The 21,319-nt window shown below is 38.1% G+C and overlaps 1 protein-coding gene across 2 annotated transcripts in view; it reads left to right on the top strand.

Annotated features, from left to right (window-relative positions):
• The window catches only part of GALNT7 (polypeptide N-acetylgalactosaminyltransferase 7), a 45,030-nt gene extending 25,218 nt beyond the window's left edge, over positions 1-19,812 (top strand). Inside the window, exons 3-12 of one of the 2 annotated variants that reach the window (XM_033159702.1) lie at positions 2,802-2,968; positions 4,735-4,865; positions 5,111-5,190; positions 7,203-7,385; positions 9,233-9,350; positions 10,851-10,973; positions 11,809-12,027; positions 13,140-13,238; positions 14,946-15,074; positions 17,074-19,812. In XM_033159702.1, the coding sequence (XP_033015593.1) occupies positions 2,802-2,968; positions 4,735-4,865; positions 5,111-5,190; positions 7,203-7,385; positions 9,233-9,350; positions 10,851-10,973; positions 11,809-12,027; positions 13,140-13,238; positions 14,946-15,074; positions 17,074-17,211 (1,387 nt within the window). In that variant the 3' untranslated portion in view covers positions 17,212-19,812. Of the gene's footprint in view, positions 1-2,801; positions 2,969-4,734; positions 4,866-5,110; positions 5,191-6,866; positions 7,050-7,202; positions 7,386-9,232; positions 9,351-10,850; positions 10,974-11,808; positions 12,028-13,139; positions 13,239-14,945; positions 15,075-17,073 lie in introns of both variants that reach the window. The other variant, XM_033159703.1, reaches the window with a different exon arrangement.
• The last annotated feature ends 1,507 nt before the right edge of the window (positions 19,813-21,319 follow it).

Raw genomic sequence — 21,319 nt, 5'->3', positions numbered from 1 at the left:
GGATAACTACTGTTAAAGGTATATTTATACTTCTTGTTGAAGGAGAATCAAACTTGAATAACATGTCTCGTAGAAGATTTGTATTGTTATTTTTTTACAGGTGAACAAATAGAGCATTGAAATTAAGAATTTTCTGAAAATTCTGAAAAGCTTGAACTTTGCATTTGAGTTTAAAGTGCAAGCTCTTAAGTGGGTGAAAAAAGGTTGTTGAGCTTTGTAAAAACAGATAATAGGTGGCACCCTTAATAAAAGTGGGTTGTGGTGGTGATAATAAAAAAATGCACACTGAATTTAGGCATGTTGATGTTACAACTGCAAGTCTCTTGTTAAGACTGAGCCTGGGAGCTGAAGGTTCGTTCTGTCTTATTGCACCAAGTTTCAGTGCCACTTTTTACTAACTCAGTGGCTTTCATACAGGATATAAAAGTTTTTTAATGTGTTCAGTGGAATGATTTCCTATTTGGGAAGTTAGTGGGTTTGCTTGTTCATTGTGATTTCTAGCTTGGAAGATACGGGTAAAAATTAACAGACATTGGTAGCTGCTTGTTGTTGTTGTTGTTGTTGTTTAGTTATTTAGTCGTGTCCGACTCTTCGTGACCCCATGGACCAGAGCACGCCAGGCACTCCAGTAACAATTCAAATTGAATCTTGAGTCTGCTGGTTAGGATTAAAGGGAGTTGTAGTGCAAAATATCTAGAGGACACTAGGTCATAGATGGATGAGCTAGATTAATTTATTTTCCAAGCATCCAGTACCAATATCTTGCTGCTGTTGAAGCACGGCTTCCTTTGGGGGAGACGGCTACAATCCAAGGCTCTAACTTAACTCTCTAAAGCTCTGTATGGCTGGAATTGGGATATCTGAAGGGTCAATCATCTTCCATATAAACTAGTCAATTGATTAAGATCTGTATAAGACTCCATGTGGAACTGAGGTAGGGAGTGAATAGAGACATGTCCATTTATTGGTCCCACTTGAGTTGTGGAATACTCTGCACTCTCCAGTGCTGACTCTGTTGAGAACCAAATGAAGACATTTTACTCTCGCAGGCTTTTTAGTGGGCAACTTTATTTCTGTATCCTGTTTTTATTGCTTCCTTTATATTTTTATTGATGCTAGGTGTTCCTGTTTAATTGCTATATTGATTTTGATTTTTCAATATGTAAAATATATGTTACTAATTTTTCTTTACCATGCGAAAGCTTTGGCTTTAAAGGCCCAAAAATCTTTTTAGAATCTGACACTAGAGGTTATTGTGGAATGTGCTCTCACTCTCTGACCTGACCACATGCCTCTTGTATGTTGATATGCTTCCCGCATTATGTGTAGGCAAAGGGAATTCAACCTTTCCTCCCCAAAAAGAAAAAAGGCTGGTGTGACTGTGTGTTTCAGCTGAATTTTTCTTTGCTAATGGAACACTTGTGTATGCCTTAATACGCTTCTCTTCATTATTTATCCTTGCCCCAAAAGAGATGCATTAGATTTATGGAGATTCATCAGATAAATGCACAGTTGTTACTAGTGCATTGCATGAGATTCAGACTCCTTTTGGGGTAGTACTTTTATTGCAGGTACCTCAGGGGAGAAAGCCATGTATATATCTTTAGCATCCCAGAGGGTTTACAACAACCTTGTTTATATTTTAAGTACAAGTGTGTGTACCACACCTAAACACACAAACTAACCACACATGGTTTCTGCTGTGGTGTTTTTGTGTGTGCACAGCTTGCAAGTGATGGGATTTTGAAGCTTGAAGCTTGAATCATTGAGTTGGAAGGGACCACAAGGATCATCTACTTTAACTCCCTGCAATGCAGGAATCTTTCACCCAATAATGTGGGGCTCAAACCCATAACCCTGAGGTTGAGTCTCATGCTCTACCGACTGAGCTGTCTCTTAGGATAATGTACTGGAAAGCGATAAAACAGGAAATTCAGCCATATTTTTGGCATGCCACCAAAACTTTTCTTAGTGGGTGATATACAGAAAGCTAAGACTAGTTGATGCGACAGAAGCACCTAGGACTGCAAGTTGGCAGAAAATCATATCTGCCATGGGCTGAAAAAGTCATGCAAATCGGCCCCAATTCTACAGGCAAACTCAGAAAGCAGTTAGGAGCAGAATGGGTATCATAATGTAATTGCAGGTTATTGAGAGAGTGTTGCAACAGAGGGAAAGCTTACGATAATTCAGAAGAGTGAACACTGACAAATTACAGTTTTCTCACTCTGTTGTGATTATAACAACCACGTGATAACCTTTCCTTCTGAAAAACTACATGAAGGAGAAGGCTGCAGAGATTGCTGGCTATATGATGTGAAAACATTGAGATTGGTTTTTCCCCTAGAAGGTACAATGTAACATCAAAATGTTTTAATTACATACAACTTTCATGTTTGTCCTTGTGGACTTAGGTTTTGTTTTTTCATGGAACAAAAGAATGTCTTAAACATGGTTTTCATTCTGAAAACTGCTTCAACATCCTTCAAAAAGTAAGAAGCAGCAATCATTACTGTCCAATCATTACTGTAAGCTTATCTTCAAAACTGGCTTCATAATCATACTCTATCCCAAGTACTGTGTACCGTGTATTTTAAGTCCTCTTTTTGGGTGGGAGTCACTTTAATTAACTAGGTGGTACGAAAGAGGTATTACCGGTATAAGATAATTTTCTCCAAATGGTCCATAACTAGTGTTCTAGTTAATTCTGTTTTTTTCACTGATAGTGGTTCTGATAACAACCATGTTCTGATTGTAGATATTTCAAAAATGTTAAAATATAACACACTTATCTGTTGCAGGTGCAAGTACTGGCATTATGATGAAAACCTGCTCACCTCCAGCGTTATCATTGTCTTCCATAATGAAGGGTGGTCCACACTTATGAGGACAGTTCACAGTGTAATTAAAAGAACTCCAAGGAAATACCTGGCTGAAATTGTATTAATTGATGACTTTAGTAATAAAGGTAAATGCATTTAATATCAATATTAAATCCAGTAAGAGTTGAATCTGTCATTCTACAGGGAAGTTGAACCAACATAAAGAAATACTGTGCTGATAATTCAGCGGTTTCTGCTCTTAATAAGAAACCAGCCTGCAGATTTAAGAATATTGATCTGTGGATAGAGTTGGTAGCATGGTTTTCATTATAGATCAGTTTTTTATAAATAAATAAATAAATAAAAGCTTGAGTGAATTAATGTACAGTAGTTTGTTCTAGCCTATTGAATGAAGAAGCTATCACATTCAGCAAATATCTGTCTTTCTGTTTCTTTTAATGGAGACTTTGCAGAAAAATTCAATCCTTCTCAAAGAGTAATCATGACTCAAATCTTCATTCAAGGCTACATCTGTTCAGAGATAATGCAAGGGTTCCCTTGAACTTTCTATATTAGCCCAATTTTGAACAGGAATCAAAACTCTCCTTTCCAATATATGGATTTTTTTGTCTGAAGGGTTTGTCAAAATGGATAGTGTAGGAAGCTTCACCTATGCCTCTGTAGGTACTTCATCTGTCAGCCTTGGATTTTCATTGCATTAAATGCTTATTACAGTAGCAGAGACTTTTAGATATAGTGTGAAATCTGTCCCCCTGCACACACAAATTGTTCCACACACTTATGGAAAGTTTGAGGTGATAAAGTGCTTAAGCTGAAATATGGGTAGGGGGTTGGATTCCTAACAGATAAAGTTAATGTAGATACAAATGAAGGAGCAGATAATCAGGGTAATATGTAATGCATATAAACCAATATTCCTTCTATTCTGTACTATCTTCCCCTTTATTTCTGATGTATATAGAGAGAATGCTACTGCCCTTATTTTCCTTTACAGCACCTATGGCAGAATGTAATAGAGTTGCAGATGAGCATCTTAAACGTGTGTGTGTGTGTGTGTGTGTGTGTTTTGCATAGTCCTAAAATAGCATAATGCTGAGAAAATGCTATAATCCACAGCAGTGTTTTCCTGCCACAATTGACTGTGGTAGCCTTAAATGTTAATAAAAGTCGTGAGTGTTTTCTTGAAGGTATTTCATAATCTTTTTTTGCATCCACATCTGTCTTCAAATTCAGACATAATTAATATTTATTGTGGAGAGTGAATGCTACATCTCCTGCATCACCACCTGGATTTTGTTGCCTATAAATGTTGACATTTTATTATGTGAGTTTAAAGACTTGATTATATTCATTTTGGCATGTCAGAGAAGAGCTGTGAATGTGTCACTCTCCCACAGTTAGTAAAGACCTAGTGTAAAGCAATAAGGAATACACAGCGAAAAAATGGAACACTTACAACACCAGGACAACTTCCATTGTTACATTTCCTTACTGATGTTATAAAACTATGGGGGGAAGTGAGTGGAAAAATTACTGGAGGTTTGTGCCTTTCTGTTGTCAAGAGTCTATAGTATGAGTTCTGAACTTTTCCAGAGTTCAGACATCACTTTCTTATGTCTGACCTTTCCAACATTAGAAGGGCACACATCTTTTCTACTTCCCTACATGTATTTTAAAAATCCAAGTATTGTTGGTAGTTTTTAAGTGAGGTTACAGTTGTTATCAACAAATATACAAGGCAGTGATTTATGTAATATCCTTAACTTCTGAGTATTTAGATATTAAGTCAATTATATTTAGTTTGTTTTTAATATAGATTTAGTTTGTGTTGTAAGCTCTAAGCTAAATATTTTATAACAAATATGGAAACTTCTTTTTTATTATTTGATAGCACACTTAAAAGAAAGACTAGAGGATTATATTAAGCAGTGGAATGGCCTTGTAAAGATTTTTCGAAATGAAAGGAGAGAAGGTTTAATTCAAGCTAGAAGCATTGGAGCCCAGAAGGCTAAACTTGGACAGGTAGAAAACCATTTGCTAAATAAAACCCTTCTTTCCCTACAGTCTGAATTTTGCTTTTAACAGATCTTAAACCACTTGATTATTTCAAGTATAGTTCTTAATTGCAAAATGGCATATGTAGTCTTTTAAAAGATAGCTATAAACTGATGTCAACGTACAATGCAAAAAGCTCAATTAAATCAATGTGTATTTTGTGTAAGGAAATCTCAAATGAGTTGAAATCTCCTTTCCTCTTTGTTTTAAAGGTTTTAATTTACCTTGATGCCCACTGTGAGGTGGCAGTAAACTGGTATGCAGCACTAATTGCTCCTATAGCTAAAGACAGGTAATAATAATCTGCTTATTTCTATACCTCAGAAAGCCTTTAACAATAGCCTTAACAGTTAGTAATTCACCCAGGGCAAGTAGCAGCTCTTTCTGGGTGAGTAACTTTTTAGCTCAGGGTGGTCCAACATGCAGTCTGGGGGTCGCACATGGCCCTTGAGGCCTTTTTTGGTGACCCTCAGCCACATTTGATGCCCCCCAGCCCACATGCTGCCTTCCCAAAGTCGGGTAAGTGAGACGCTAGTTAGCCTAGTTAGTACTTTCTCAGCTTTGGTAAGGAGGTGGGAGGGCTCTAGGATCCTGCCAGAGCTTTGCGCTTCCTTCCCAAAGCTTTGCTTAGCTGGCTTTGGACAGGCAGTGCAAGGGACTAGAGGGGTCAAATTTTGGCATCACTCTCTGCCTCTTCCACAACAAGCCTACAGGTTCCATGTCAAAGTACTCTTGTGGCCCACTTAGTATGAAAAGTTGGGCCTCATCGTTTTAGCTCATTCTCCAGGCTGCCTGAATAGGCATGATAAAAACTTGCCTGCAGTGCTGTTCTAATGAGAAAAAGAACTGCATTAAGAAACTTGATTTGTTTTTTAAGCAGTAAAACCAATGTAAACATCTGCCAATGTTTGAAAACACTAAATGCGCAGCAGATTACACTTACTATACAAAGTTTTTAATCAGAAAAGTTTTAGGGGGTTCTGTCAACTTGGTAAATTGAAAAGGAACAAAGTCTGGAACAGTATACTTTGGGGTCCCCCCTCCCTTATGGCTTTAAGGTGTTGTGGATTGTTAATGTGGCCATATAAGCAAATCAAAGATACTTAAAACAAGGTATAAAATAATAAACGTCTGTTATGATAATTGTCTACATATGAGGATTTCCTCTCAAAAGTACAAACCAGAACAGTATTTAAAAAGTAACTTCTAGCATATGATGTTCTAACATGCACTTGGTTCTATTCCCTCCCTTCCCCTTTTTAAATAATAGAGAACTGTAGTTTGGGTCCTACAGTAGGAGAGCTGATTCTGGCTTTGCCACCCTTGCAAGCAAGAAAATTAGACATCTTTATTTGTGAAATGTTGAAACACATGCAAAATTCAAATGGTTTATTGCCTGGTTTTAAATCATACCTGACCTTTCAAAAACTCTTTCCAGTGGGTTTAAAACAGTGATGGCCAAACTTGGCCCTCCAGCTGTTTTGTATTATAACTCCCTTCATCCCTAGCTAACAGGACCAGTGGTCAGGGATGATGGGAATTGTAGTCCCAAAACAGCTGGAGGGCCAAGTTTGGCCGTCACTGGTTTAAAAAAAAGCCTTCTGTAAACAAGACAACAGTCCTCCTTACTCTCAAAGTATAGAGAGACAAATATATTCATATTTGCAAAAAGTGAAACACATAGCTTCCATCATTCACCTTGATATTTTGTTATCAGAAATCTGTGAAGGAAGAGGTAGATTGGTGTGCTGATGTTTCTGCTTTCAGCGTTAATGTATTCTTATATAAATTTGACCTCATCCTGCTCATTCATAATCCTCACTCCCCTGCTTTCCTTCTGTAAGAAGAGCACTGTATGTATATGCTATATTTATTGAAGTTATATTGGAATGAAGTGTAAGAGATAGCAGATTACTTATTGGATTAGACAGCTTAATCGTCTCTCTTCCCCTTCCATAAATGTTCCAGAACTACATGCACTGTGCCTCTAATAGATTACATAGATGGGAATGACTATTCCATTGAACCACAGCAAGGTGGGGATGAAGATGGCTTTGCCAGAGGGGCCTGGGACTGGAGCTTGCTATGGAAGCGTATTCCATTAAGCCACAAGGAAAAGACAAAAAGAAAATATAAAACTGAGCCATATCGGTAAAGAATGCTGTTTCATTCTATTGATCTTTATAACTCATGCTTATCTAAATCCTTTCATTTTCCCCCTTTCTTTTCCATGAACCATGTGATTCGTTTAAATGTGCCATGTACCTGCTTTCATCCTCACCGCCACCATCCATAATCCTGCAGAACCACATGCACTGTGCCGCTTATAGATGTCATAGATGGCAACACTTATAACATTGTACCCCAAGGGGGTGGTGACGAAGATGGGTTTGCTAGAGGAGCATGGGATTGGAGTATGCTCTGGAAGAGGGTGCCCTTGACCAAACGTGAGAAGAAAATGAGAAAGACAAAAACTGAGCCGTATCGGTAATCACTAAACCACTTACACATTTCTCCTTTTCCTAAGGATGTACTGAACTATTAAATATTTGCATGAACTCTCCAGACCTTTAAAAAAAAGCTAACAAAAGCAGGTGCTCTGTGGAGATACATCATTCTTTTCACTAATCTGTGGTCAAGCTCTTCTAACACAGCCTTACTAACTCCTTTTGCTCTTCTGTGTATTGTACTTATATACTCAGTTCTTTCAGCAAAATGTAGGGTGGCTGCTAATTGGATTGTTTAAACAAAACCTGTGGTCTGCCATTATACCTTGATTGTATTAGAAATTGCTTAGTATCCTTATTAGGTGCTGTTTTGTCCTGCCCGGCCAGGTGAACTGACATATGGAGCTATAATTGATAGATATTTACAGAAAGAAAATGCATCGTCCATGTGTCTAAGTAACCTGTTCTATTAATGGTGAAGGGAAATGTTATGTTTCTCTGAATTTTTGCCTTTACCTATAAAGTGATTTGTTCAAAAACAAAATTGGGCCAGAAAGGACTGAGATTTTTCTAATATACCTACTTATTTCCCTAAACTAATTAGGCTGCGATTCTGCTTTGGTTCACTTATGCTTCACTAATCCTGCAACTAGAATCGTTTTCATTTTCAAATTTCTTTTTTCCTGTAACCAAAGTAAATGCATTTTTTTATTATTTGAATATGCAATAATGCCATTTTAAGAATTCTGCTACTTTCATTTTACTCTCACTTTATTGTATCTTTGGAACTAATATTCAAAATCATTTTCAAGAAATTATGAAGCTTTGGGCAACACGCACAAATTTTTGCTCCCTGACATAAAAAGTTGTGGTTCCTCTCACAGAAATGAGCATATTTTTTGCATTTATACACTATTAATAAAACAGTTCTAGGAAGGAGGAGGAATCAAATAATTTAAAGTTAAAAGCACAACAGAAATTCATCACTGTACATTTATACTTATTTACATTTTCATATTTTTATTAGAATATTGACACTGGTTAATGCATGTTATGCAGGTTTTCACATTGGCATCTGGAGAGAAACCTAGAAACCTCCAATACCACTTTTTAAGAATAGTATCTCTAGTCCTCATGAATGTAGAGAGGAAAAAATGGGTTTGGTTGATAATGGCCAACTGAACCAGAACATGCTGAATGTTTTAAAGACCTAAAATGGTACATAAAGGAAAAATGTCATTGTTCATATTTGTATCCCATCTTTCCTCTGTTTTGCTCAGTATAGCATACATGGGTGTGGGTTAATCTAAATATTTTAAATAATGAATTGAATTTTGTTTATACTGAAAGAAATTATAGCCTAGTGTCTTAACACTTTGTTCTGAGACGTTGGTTAACTGCTTGCAGTTCTGATAATGTCCATTTGGTTTGGTTTTGACCTTTCAGCTGTTCTGAACTTAACACAAACTCTTGGCATATTATGAACCATTTCTCTACAACTGCAAAAAGACTAGGAGTGTTTTTATGACTGTTTTATGACATTTAAAGGAAAGCAGGTCATGGAGGAAGTAAGCCTCCAGCCCAGTTCTTTTTTTCCATTCTGGACCACAGCCTCTGTCACTGCTTATACATTAAAAACAACAAGTGTTGGGACTGAATCATACCAACATTTAGTCTTTATCTTACCTGGTACCTAGGATTCCAAAACGCTTTAGCCTGTTATCTGAACTTCGGAGTTCAAACAATTGCTATAAACGTTTTATTAAACACCATTAAAGCTTTATAATTTCTACCTATCAAAAACAATTGTCAGTTGATTCCTACATATAAAAGGGATTCCTACTGACCCATAGCGTACAAACTGTTAGTTCCTCTTCTCATTCCTAGGTCACCTGCAATGGCTGGTGGATTGTTTGCCATCGAACGTGATTTCTTTTTTGAGCTGGGTCTCTATGATCCAGGTCTACAAATCTGGGGTGGTGAAAACTTTGAAATATCTTACAAGGTAAGCAACCATACCAAGAGTTGATAACTATCATATTTTAAGTAAATGTGTAACCATCAGTCAGCTAAGTTCTTACAAGTTTTTTTGTTTTTGTTTGGCCCAGGGATAGCAATACTTTCCTTGCTTTCCATCAGCCAACTCCTGGTTAGTACCATACAGGCAACTATGTCTTGCAGCATTTATTATGTTTATTGCTTTTGAAACTGTTGGGCCTACACCTTGTTCTTTGTGGGGTCTTCATTCTCAGATGTACCTTTCTCAGCAAGGCCCTAATGATGCCAAATTCTTGCCTCTTCTTCTCTGAACCAAAGACTCAAAACCACTAGAGGTCACATCTGCCTCACATTTTGGCACATTATCTGTTGACATAGTGGTTGCTACAGTAAAGTCAGACCTTATTTTATAGATCAATAAGGATGTAGGTTTTAGTCACTGGCACCTTATTCACGTAGCCCAGTTTTGCTTGTAATTCTGAGTCTAGAGCAAAATTGGGTTGAATTATTTTGTAGCATGGATAGCCTCTGAAGATTAGATGAGAGAGCTTCAGGTTTGGACATGTTTGCTTTAAAGGTTGCTACATTTCAGCTTTGATGAAATGACATTGATACTATAACACAATTCCTAGGGACTAAGCACCACTGTACATAGTAGCACCTGCTTTCTGAGCAAACATGCATAGAAGGAAGATCTTAAGAAATATATTGGAAATCTTAGATCTGTGTCTGTTCCAGATGTGGCTTACTGGGTGGGATAGAGCAGCTACCACTAGCTTCTTGGTAGATGGGTCGTTGTTGTTTACTGGAAGGGAGAGGGGCCAGGTGGCAGGGAGATTGGCCAACCTCCCTGCCGTCTCACTTCTCCCTCCCAGAAAGCAGTTCAGCTGCTGGGAAACCAGCATAGTAGCTCTGCCCCATTGGTCAAACTGCTTCTGTTCTGCTTTGTTAAATAATCCAGAATAATATCAAGTTCTATGCAACAAAGCAAAATGTTTTGTTTAATGCCTCCTAATAGAGAAAGAAGGTTTGAAATCATACAGACGATAGCTGAGCTTACTGCTTTTTAAGGGATTTACAAATACCACCAACAAGTTATGAAAAAGTGGTTAAAATTGCTCAAGGTGTTGAAGTGAGTTATTTAATATTTCAATTTAAAACTTAATGGGCACCCTAAAATGACATGTAATATTAAATGAAATTAGTTCCTAGTATTATCTGCGGATATAACTTCTAAATTGAATGCAATCCAGTTAAGAAATTAGGCAATTGTGACTACTTGTCAATGGTGTGCACTAATTATTTGACATTTTTTTCTTTCAAATGATATGTAAGGGCTCCTAATACTAAAGGACTGTGGTGGTGGTTATTGACATCTTGCAGTGATGCTGAAAGCTTTGAAAAAGAATAGCTAGTACTGTAATTTAATGTTTACAAGTGTTTTATGAGATTTTGAAATTTGTGAATGTGTAATTCTCCTGCTCTTTCAACATATAAAAACCTGCAGATTTGGCAATGTGGAGGGAGGCTTCTGTTTGTACCTTGTTCTCGTGTTGGACACATTTATCGTCTCCAGGGATGGCAAGGGAATCCACCTCCAGCATATGTTGGATCATCTCCTACTTTAAAGGTGAAGCTATATGTCTTTAGCATTTGATTGCTAAATTAAAAATCTTAGACACATTCAGATCTATACCTTTTTCTCTTCCCTAGATGATGAGTTTTATTCTAACTGAATGAAAACATGTAATTTGATTTTTTTTAAAAAAAACAACACACCTAAGTTAATCGTGTGTGTGTGTGCGCGCGTGCGTGCTTTTGTGTATCTGTAGAGCCACTCAATAATCCCATGGTTTCATAACTGGATAACCATGTTGAGGACTGCTCAGTGTTCTTCATCACCTAACCAAAAAGAGCAACATTTTATTTTATTACAGTCATACCTCGAGTTGCGTAAGCTCCATGTTGCGTACATTCAACTTACGGACCTCCGCAACCCGGAAGTCCTCCCCGGAGAGCGCGCGGGTGCGCTGAAGCACAAAAACGCACAAACTTCTGGTTTTTTTTGTTTTTTGGGGGGCGTTCATGTTAAGCACGCCCTTGTTACGTAGCGTGATCCGGAACGGATCCCGTGCATAACACGGGGTACCACTGTACTAAATTTGGGAACTTTTTAATTATACCTGTATTCCTGAAGGTGTCTTTATTTTTTAAATGTAGAAAAGCACACACATAATACCAGCATTTTGTTTAATTAAATTTGATATAAATATGAATGTTGCATAAGAATTTTCCTTTAACTTTCTGGGAAATGAAACTACAGTGTGTTATCAAAAGATGCACCCACAAATGAAGTGTGGTGCACATAAAGTGATAAAGAGAAAGCCTAGCCACAATTACCCATGCTCTGGTAAACTCTTGTTTGGGTTATTGTAAAATGAATTCGGTATATTTCCCCCCCACAGAACTACGTCCGAGTTGTGGAGGTCTGGTGGGATGAATACAAAGATTACTTCTATGCTAGTCGTCCTGAGACAAAAGCACTAGCATATGGTGATATATCTGACCTGAAGAAATTTCGTGAAGATCACAAGTGCAAAAGTTTTAAATGGTTTATGGAAGAAATAGCTTATGATATAACTTCTCACTATCCTTTACCACCTAAAAATCTGGAGTGGGGAGAGGTAAGTGCAGTGTTTTTGCAGATCCGTTCCTTGATACAAGTCATTATTTCAGGTGTCACAAAGAGTCTTATTCCCCTTGTTCTTCCAGTTCAGAATTAATTATAGGAAGGACTAGTGTGTGCTGGAAGGCATGGGGGGGGGTGATAGGAATCTCTTTGTGGCTATATGCAGGGAAGGAACCAGCACATTCAAACTCTAAAACTGTTTTGTTTAGATCTGCATGAATTACTTAAGAGTCCCAGGGCTTATAAACAAAACAATAAGTTGATCTGAAATCAATGCACATTTCGATATAGGAATTGGCAAAAAAAAAATCTAGCACTGGAGCTAGCATATGTACATTTAACTCGAAGTTGACTGGGTTAAATGTGAACAGTGGACACAGGGAAGATTAAAAAGTTGCAAGAAAGTGACACTGTTTAAATTGCTAGCTTGAAGATGGAAAAAGAAAGAAGAATCCAGCTCCTACTTGATTATTTTTCTCAGTGTTGTAAATTCCTGAGTGCTAATCTGCTACTGACTCACTTGAAAGATTCGTTATCTTCTCATTCACTCTGCAGAGCAAGGAGAACTCTTCTTCCTTCCTCTGGCATGCATGCAAGGTTACCTCTAGCGCTGCTGATTTTCTCCCCTTCTCTGCCCCCCGCCCAGTGCACACACTGCACCATACCCAAATCTGCTCCAAAGATTGGGTGAAACTCCCATAACAATGTTAGTGAGTATTCAGTGGGGGAGAGGTCCCACCATACAAGGAGAACTCCTTGCAGAGACAGAAGTGAAAGCTTTAGCTTTATTTGGAATACAATCCACTGAACTCTCCTTGCTAACTATATTTACTTATAGGAAAGCTATGTACCCCAAGCTCCAGTTCTGCTGTACCTTTTTGTATAGTATACCAAAAGGGTGCCCATGACATCCATTGATATAGCGGATTTTTCCCCCTTCTAATAGTTATCAATATTGCACATTATGCTGAGGTCTTCGGTGAGCTGTGTGTGTCATTTCAGAAATCTCTGTATAACTGCATAATACTTTTTTCATAACCAAGTTATTATATTCCTAATTTTATTTTGAAATGTTTAGCTACAATATAAATTATACATGTGTTTCAGATCAGAGGCTTTGAAACTGCTTACTGCATAGACAGCATGGGTCATTCCAATGGGGGCTTTGTGGAACTTGGACCATGTCACAGAATGGGAGGAAATCAAGTAAGTAGTCTCAAAGCAAGATCTTTGGAATTATGAGGAATGCCAAAAGATTAAATGTTTTTCCTGTGGATTTAGTGAACCACCCTGGGTTCCTTCGGGAGGAAGGACAGGATATAAATTAATTAATAACCATTATTTTTAATTGTCTTACATAGGGAACTGTTGTGGATCACAAAGGCATTGCTGATGGCTAAAATTTAGATAATACTTGTGCTTATTTTTACGTTTCTTCTTCAGCCCCTTGTACCTTCTGAAAATCTGCTTGGGGGATTAGGGGCTCCTATGGAGCAATTTGGGCAGCTTTAGGGAGAAAGGAGAATCATCAAAAAAAATCTGCCTCCTCCCCTCCACCAAATGGATCAAAAGCTTTCTGCAGATGGAAGGAAAAAGAACATTTCTGTTCATGGAAGGCTAAATTTGAATCTATTCCAAGTTATTCTATTTTGGGTATATATTGTGTTTTGTTCTAAACCACTTTGAATGCAATGTTTACCCCAAAAAATGGTATACAAATAAAGTGACTATGACTACTATAAATTTTAGGATAAAACAATCTATGAAAACTTAATAAACACATATTTGCTAGGCGAAGTCCAAATCTATATTCATAACATTTATTCATTTTATTTAAAAGCATTTCTAGACAGCTTAATATTTTTAAATCCCCAAGGGGTATACAAATATGAGAGTGTAGCATAAGCATATTTCCAATCAGTGTCACCCAGCTAACAGTGAAAAGTTTCCATTGGCAGAATAAGAACGAAAGCAATTTTTCAGCATTTCCTCCTGCAGCCTCCTTGTGACTTCTCAAAATCTGCTCCAGAGAGACCTCCAACTCTCTGGAGCCAATTTAGCAGGGTGCTGCTTTGGGAAGAGAGAATTGCTGAAAATTGCTTCCTCTCTGTTCCAGCTCATGGGAGCCTCCTATCAGCTGAATATGAATACATCCCCACGAGTCAGCCTTTCATGATGGGAGTTTCAGCAACATACACTTCCTTTCTTCTCCTCCTACCATCACTTCATACCATAGCTGATGAGTGCTGTTGGGATTCAGACCAGTAGCCCTGACATATTTGATTCATTCAGCTCATTGCTGGTATTGAAGGCCAGTGTTTAGAATGCTGATGTTTAAATCAAAAGACATGTGTCCAAATCTGGCTTCTGATGAACAATGCCATTTTCCCCTTTTGGCCCTAACATTTGCTCACAGTTCATGTTGTCTGACCAATCCAAAATATATTGTAAACCACTAAGAGGCTTTATTACAATCAAGGGATATATTAGTTTTGTTAAATTCAGTAGAAATGTTATGATTATTGGTACTCAGCAAATTTTAGCTCCTTCCAGTTGCAGAGCTTACTGTTACAATCAAGAAAGCAATATTGGACCCACTTACCTGCAGATGTAAGCAATACCTCAATCACTGATAAGCGTGACCACATGACAGAGCATTGTGATGGACTTTGTTTATCCTTAGGTCATGTTGGGACTTACTTCTGAGCAGACAGTGTGCTGTGCTTTTCTGTAAAAGTCTCATACCTTCAGCATACTTCTTAATTCTAAAAAGCAAAAGACAAGTTGATTGAATAATTGTAATATTGCTTCTGAGCAGTATCATTTTTAACATGTCAGTTATTACTTAAGCATTTCAGCAGTTACTGGTATAAAAAATATAGTGCTTTTTAATATTATATTTTTTCCTATTAGTTGTTCAGAATTAATGAAGCCAACCAGCTCATGCAGTATGACCAGTGCTTGAGTAAAGGACCTGATGGCACCAAAGTTATGATCACACACTGCAATCTAAATGAATACAAGGAGTGGCAGTACTTCAAGGTATCTAACCAGTGATAAAAATGTTCATCTTCTCTTGTGAGCGATCTGTGTACTGAATAATCTTAATTACTTTTGTTGCTTTCAATGATGGAGAAATAAGATTTGGGGGTATCTGGCAAAGTTCTTTCTTTCAAAAGTATCCTGCTCAGGCAACAGTGCAAACTTTATTTTATTGTAAACATAGGAGCCATATTGGAGGACACAAAAGACGGAAACTTAAGTGCACAGATGAGATAATATATCTTACCTCTTTGTTGGCACGTTCTCATCTTCTCTTCCACCAGAAAGCCAATACATCATGATAGACTAGTCAGGGAGTATATACAGAACTTAATTAACCTCTAGCAGTTAATGAACAGAATCTCTCTGAGCACGATCAGGTGGATTTCCTTCCCAGCTGAATGAAAACAGCTCTTCCACCCTCACCTCAGGTTGGGAGTCAAGATTCACACTGTCTCAGCTATGAATTTACCGTATATACTTGAGTATAAGCCTAGTTTTTCAGCACATTTTTTGTGCTGAAAAAGCTGCCCTCGGCTTATACTCGAGTGAGGCAGGCGGTGGGGGCAGCGAGAAAGAAGCCCTTTCTCTCCGCTCGTGCCGCCACCCGCTCTCCCCAGTCAACCATTCCTTAAGAAGTGTACAAGAATGGCGGTTCTTTACTCTCCCCAGGCAGCTTGTTCCATTCCTGAACTTCTCGCATAAATGCAAACTTGGCAAAGGAAGAAGAGGAAGGAGCAGCCGAAAGGGCTGCTTTCGGGCTGCTCGTTCCTCCTCCTCCTCCACAGTGGCAAAGGTGAACCGGCTTATACTAGAGTCAATAAGCTTTCCCAGGTTTTTGTAGGAAAATTAGGTGCCTCGGTTTATATTCGGGTCGGCTTATACTCGGGTATATACGGTAATTTCCCGAGAAACTTGAACCTTACCATATAGAAGGATGGGGATAAGGGAAAGCATGTTAATAGGATCTGGGCAGGGTGGAAACGAAGGGCCACAAGAAGAAGACCAATTGCTAAACTGGAATACAAAGGGGGCATTAAAATGATATTAGGCAAGAGTGATTGATATATTGTCTGAGACATGACTGGGGCAGGAGAGAAAAGAAGGGTACAGGAAAGAATATTGGAGTAACTGATGGCCTACAGTAGGGGAAAGGTGACCAGGAAAAGAGAATATTGGTGTTCTCTCCCACCACCACCACCTTCCCTTTGTAAATACATTTCGTAACATCTAATAGATATGATCAAATTATGTGGAATTTGAGGGCATGGGAGAGATCACCAGCACATGCCTTTTGAGCAGTTGATTGCCATGACCTATCCCAGACGCTGTGGCTTCAGAAACTGTTGTGTGTCCCCCTCTCCCCCTACACACACCCTGCTTAGAAATTTAAACCCCTTAGTTATATATGAGCAAAGTTACCACTTTATATATGAGCAAAGTTACCACTTTATATATGAACAAAGTTACTACTACTACCCTAATCCATGCGTAGGCAAACTAGGGGCCAGGGCTGGCCCAATCGCCTTCTCAATCCAGCCCACAGACGGTCCGGGAATCAGCGTGTTTTTACATGAGTAGAATGTGTGCTTTTATTTAAAGTGCATCTCTGGGTTATTTGTGGGGCATAGGAATTCATTCATATTTTTTTCCCAAAATATTGTCCGACCCCCCCACAAAGTCTGAGGGACAGTGGCCCAGCCCCCTGCTGAAAAAGTTTGCTGACCCCTGCATCTAATGCATTGATATATGCATTATCTGAAACCCTTTATATGGATAAAGGGTTTCAGATAGTGCATATATCAATGCATTAGATGATTAGGGTATCTCTGCTAACTTTACTCATATATAAATAAATGAAATGTATTCTAATCATTTTCAAGGCAAACCATATAGCAACTGATAAGAAGGGTAGTTTCAGTAGGACTTGGGTGACTTTTAAGAATTGGCAGATTGTTCTTGGGAAGTAACAGCTTTTTGCATGCTTCTTGTTTTGCAGAATCTACATAGATTTACCCATATCCCTTCAGGAAAATGTTTGGACCGTTCAGATGTTCTACACCAAGTGTTTATTTCAGAGTGCGACTCGAATAAAGCAACACAAAAATGGGAAATGAACAATATCCTTAATGTGTAGACAAAATAAGCCCAGACCTACCTATGACAAATTGAATTCATATAGGACTGAAGATAGCCTGAAAACTGCTGCAACTATTAACTTCGTACAGCTGCGAGCCTGGAACCTCTTGATCTAGATGAAGGACGTAGATGGACAGTGATAGATTTATCAACTTGCAGTTGTTGTTTACAAAAACTGCTCTTACCTTAAACTTTAATAGATGTTTACATCTGTCTCTTTTTTGTTTCGTTTTTAGGATGTTTTTGTTTTATGGTGCATTAGTTAATAACTGAATGTGCTTTTGACTTTGTTTCTCTTTTACGAGGAGCAAAGCTAAAAGCACCAACTTGGATCTAAAGTAGTGGGAAGTTGTTTGCACTCATGCAAAGGGTGCTTTTCTGCACCATCTTCTGGTGACAGCCTCCACCCCAAAAGCACCTCCTGATGACTGAAGGAACTTCTGGAGTGGCTTTTTGAGTGGCATAAAGGGCTGCGAATTGGCAGCTTCCCATGTGTGCATAAATGCCATCCACTTGTGCACAGCCAGGGGGATTGGATCTAAGCATGTTGTTGTCTTCTTTGGGATTACACTCAGGGGTCTGCAGGCAGTTTTTATTTTTTAAACACACTTGAAAAAGGTTGGAGTAACCAGACTTTGCTATAACGTGGTGATTATCAACCTGTTGTACGTTGTTTTGATTTTACATCTTACCAAGCACTGCCACAGGTTTTTTAGCCAGGGTGGCCTTCTTTCACAGTCATGCTGCTTTTTTGAAAGGTGAATTTGCGATGTATTTAGTGCCTCTTTAATTTTTCCTCTGTAGTTCACAAGAAAAAAAAATCATCATAGAACAAGTTAGTCGAAGTGTCTCCTTTTTTAAAATAGGGATGAGTTGGTAAAGCTCTTGTGGTTTAAGATATTGCCAAATTTACAATAACACTCCTTATTTCATATGGTTATGGGCAACCAATTGAGACACAAGTCATACCAGGGATACTGTGAGAGGAACCTGAAATAGTGATGCTAAAGCTTCACTGGAACCTTTGGAAAGAAGGTTGTAGTTAACATATACTTAGTAGTACTTAAATCCATGAGCCACTTGTGTAAAATAGCATTGAAGCAGCTTACATCTTCTATGTTACAGTATATAGCTGAAACTGAAATTTAGCATTAAGTGATGCATTCAGTGGAAGTGAGCACTCCAAATTACAACTAAAAAAATTCAAGCACTAACTTCCCTGCTGTATCATGCCTTACGAAACTTCTATATATGTTAAAATTGAAATATGTGTACATCTGCACAATGTAGAACAGTAAAATTGATCCAATTCACTTTCCTTGTGATAAATGAGAATCTCGGAAGAACTGGATTTTTTTTAAAAATCAAAAATTATTTTACAAGCACTCGGCATGTAAATGGATATTGTCAACTAGCTAAATATCCATATATAGATTAGAAATGAGCAAATGGGAATTGAAGGTGAATTCAAAGGCTCTCTCTTCCTCCAAAGAATCGGAATGTTTGAACTTCAGGATTGTGTTATGACTCCAAATTATATAATGACACCATGGCATGAACAGAAAATAGATAATAAAGATACTAAAAAGAGATAAACTAAGGGAAAGTTTCTTAAAACATTTGTGCTGAATATTACCCTAGACATGGGGGGGGGGGAGATAATAAACGATACCTGCTTCAATATTTAATCCAATTCAAAGGCAGAGATACTAAGGTTTGGTGTTAGTTTCTGGCCCTTGCTGTACAGTTATGCACACCTGAATTCTACTGAAATCAGTTAGGTTCATATGCATGCGACTACGCAGGATTTTTAGCTCAAAATTGGAGATTTGATTAAATTCCCATAGTATTAACTGCTTGATCTTCATTCAAGCAACTCCTAAAAGCGAGCAATGGAGATGCTTCAGTTACAAGGCCAAATTTTAGTTTAGGTGTAGCTTAGTTTTATGCTATAACATTTAGTGAACCCAAAATCATGGCCTTACAAAGGCCTGCTACATATAGTTTGGAATCTTTATTTCTTTGGTGTTGATCTTTTGGGGCCTCCTCTGAAAGGTGTGAATAATTAAATTAGAAAATGGAGGAAGAAATAAAAAGGATAATAAGGGTGTGGGTACATTTTATTGTTTGTATGTATGAAAACGGATTTTCATTTTCTTTGTTGGACAGAGGTTAATTTAATCACATTACTATGCATAAATGAAAGATTGCACATCGATTGTGCAGGTGTGTGTGTATCAAATGGGTATTGTGTGCAATTACATTAAAATCCAATACTGTATGTGAATATGGATCTGTATTTTTAAAATCCAAATCTTACAAAACAACAATAAGCTGTTACTCCTAATGACTTTTCCTACTGTAACCTGCTTTTTGAAAAGTAGATTCCATATCCTTGCTTTGTAAGTTGATCACTATGCATTTCTACACATTTTATAAATTTGATTTATGCAGATTTTGATACACTGTATGTTTCTGTAAAGATTGTATAAATCTTCAAAAGTTTTAATAGGGATAAAACTTGGGTATCTTGTGTATATCTTAATTCTGGGTTGCTTGTTTTTTAGGTGAGGAAAATAAATTTTAACTTGTGGGTTTATTATATATTTGCACCAAAATCTTGTTTTTGTAATCATGTTCCTATTGAATCAAAACTCCTTTAGCGTGTACGTATGTAGTGCATACGTAATTGTTAAATAGAATCCTTTCATTTTTCTTGCTTGTTCCCTAACATAAGCATCCTTACTCTCAGCTAGAAGAGCAGTGAGACTAAACAGAGCCAGTGCCACAGCAGCACCTGCAGCTCTGCTGCTTGTGCTGAGTGTGGCAGGTTGGGAAGTAATAAAAAGGTTAGGTTCCTGTGTGCCGGCTTCAGCAGAGCATTCCTGATAGGCCATACCTGAATCAGATTAGCATCCAGTGGATCCTTGAATGGTCCAATTCCATACCCAAAATGCCCCATTCCAGGGCTTTCCACTGGTGGAAATACCATTGTTAGTAGCTTCTACCCACCTGTGTCTTTGATAGGTGCAGTGTTGGCCTCAAAGCCCAGATGAGCTCAACAGAACTAGGCAGTAAGATACTACTGCCACTTTCTAACCCCTTATGCTACTACAGATCAGGGGTTAGGATTCCTCTGCTTATCTTGTAGACAATAAAAATAAATACTGCACATTGATCCACCTTATAGGCTCAAGTAGTTAGCTGCATGAGGAAATTCCTGGAGAAAAGGATGCTGCAATGAAGATGTTTACCTACAAAAGCATATGGCATGATTTATTTTAAGTGATGTGGCAAGGTTTGCGACACCATTCTTCTGCCAACCTAGCAGTTCAAAAGCATACCAGTGCAAGTGTGCTACTGCGGGAAGGTTGACGGTGTCTCCGTGTGCTCTGGCACTCATCAGTCCTCTGCACACCAGCAATTTGGTCATGATGGCCACATGACCCAGAAAACTGTGTGGATAAACGCCGGCTTCTTTGACCTGAAAGGCAAAATGAGCGCTGCACCCATCACCTTTGACTGGACCTAACCGTCCAGGGCTTCTTTACCTTTACCTATTTTGCCTTTATGACAGTTGTAGCAAAGTGTTGAAGCCTTGAGGATTCTGCTTCCAGGTTCATCTTTTTTGAAGATCGGTATAAAAGGAAAACATTTGTTCCTAGCAGAGTTCAAGGGAAGATATGCCATGCAAAGTTTTTCATTTTTTTAAAAACTGCATATTTTTCCTAGTTTCCATATTTTGAATGTGTAAACAAGTCTAGAAGCAGAACATTTTAGGCCAAACGATGTTTATATTGCTGTAGCAACCAATACTTATTCCAGTGTCATGAGGCAACTTGCCAACTTTTAAGATGCACTTTCTTCCTCTTCCAAAATTTAAGGTATGAAGACACAGTAACACTGCTTGCAATTCCAGGTCAGAACAGATACCCTTGAGTAGCTACTTCTCATGCAGTTACATGCTGTGCACAAGATTTGATGCAAGTTGTAAAATCCTGCAGTAGAATGACTGATTTAAATTGTAGGTGGGGATCACATTTTTTAGTGCTCTAGTTAACACATCACTCTCGACAAGTAGTAGCTAGCAGAGCAGGAAACTAGTT

This window comes from Lacerta agilis, chromosome 9 (assembly GCF_009819535.1).
Source record: "Lacerta agilis isolate rLacAgi1 chromosome 9, rLacAgi1.pri, whole genome shotgun sequence".
NCBI classification, from domain to species: Eukaryota; Metazoa; Chordata; class Lepidosauria; order Squamata; family Lacertidae; genus Lacerta; species Lacerta agilis.
This window is presented reverse-complemented; position numbering and strand designations above follow the sequence as displayed.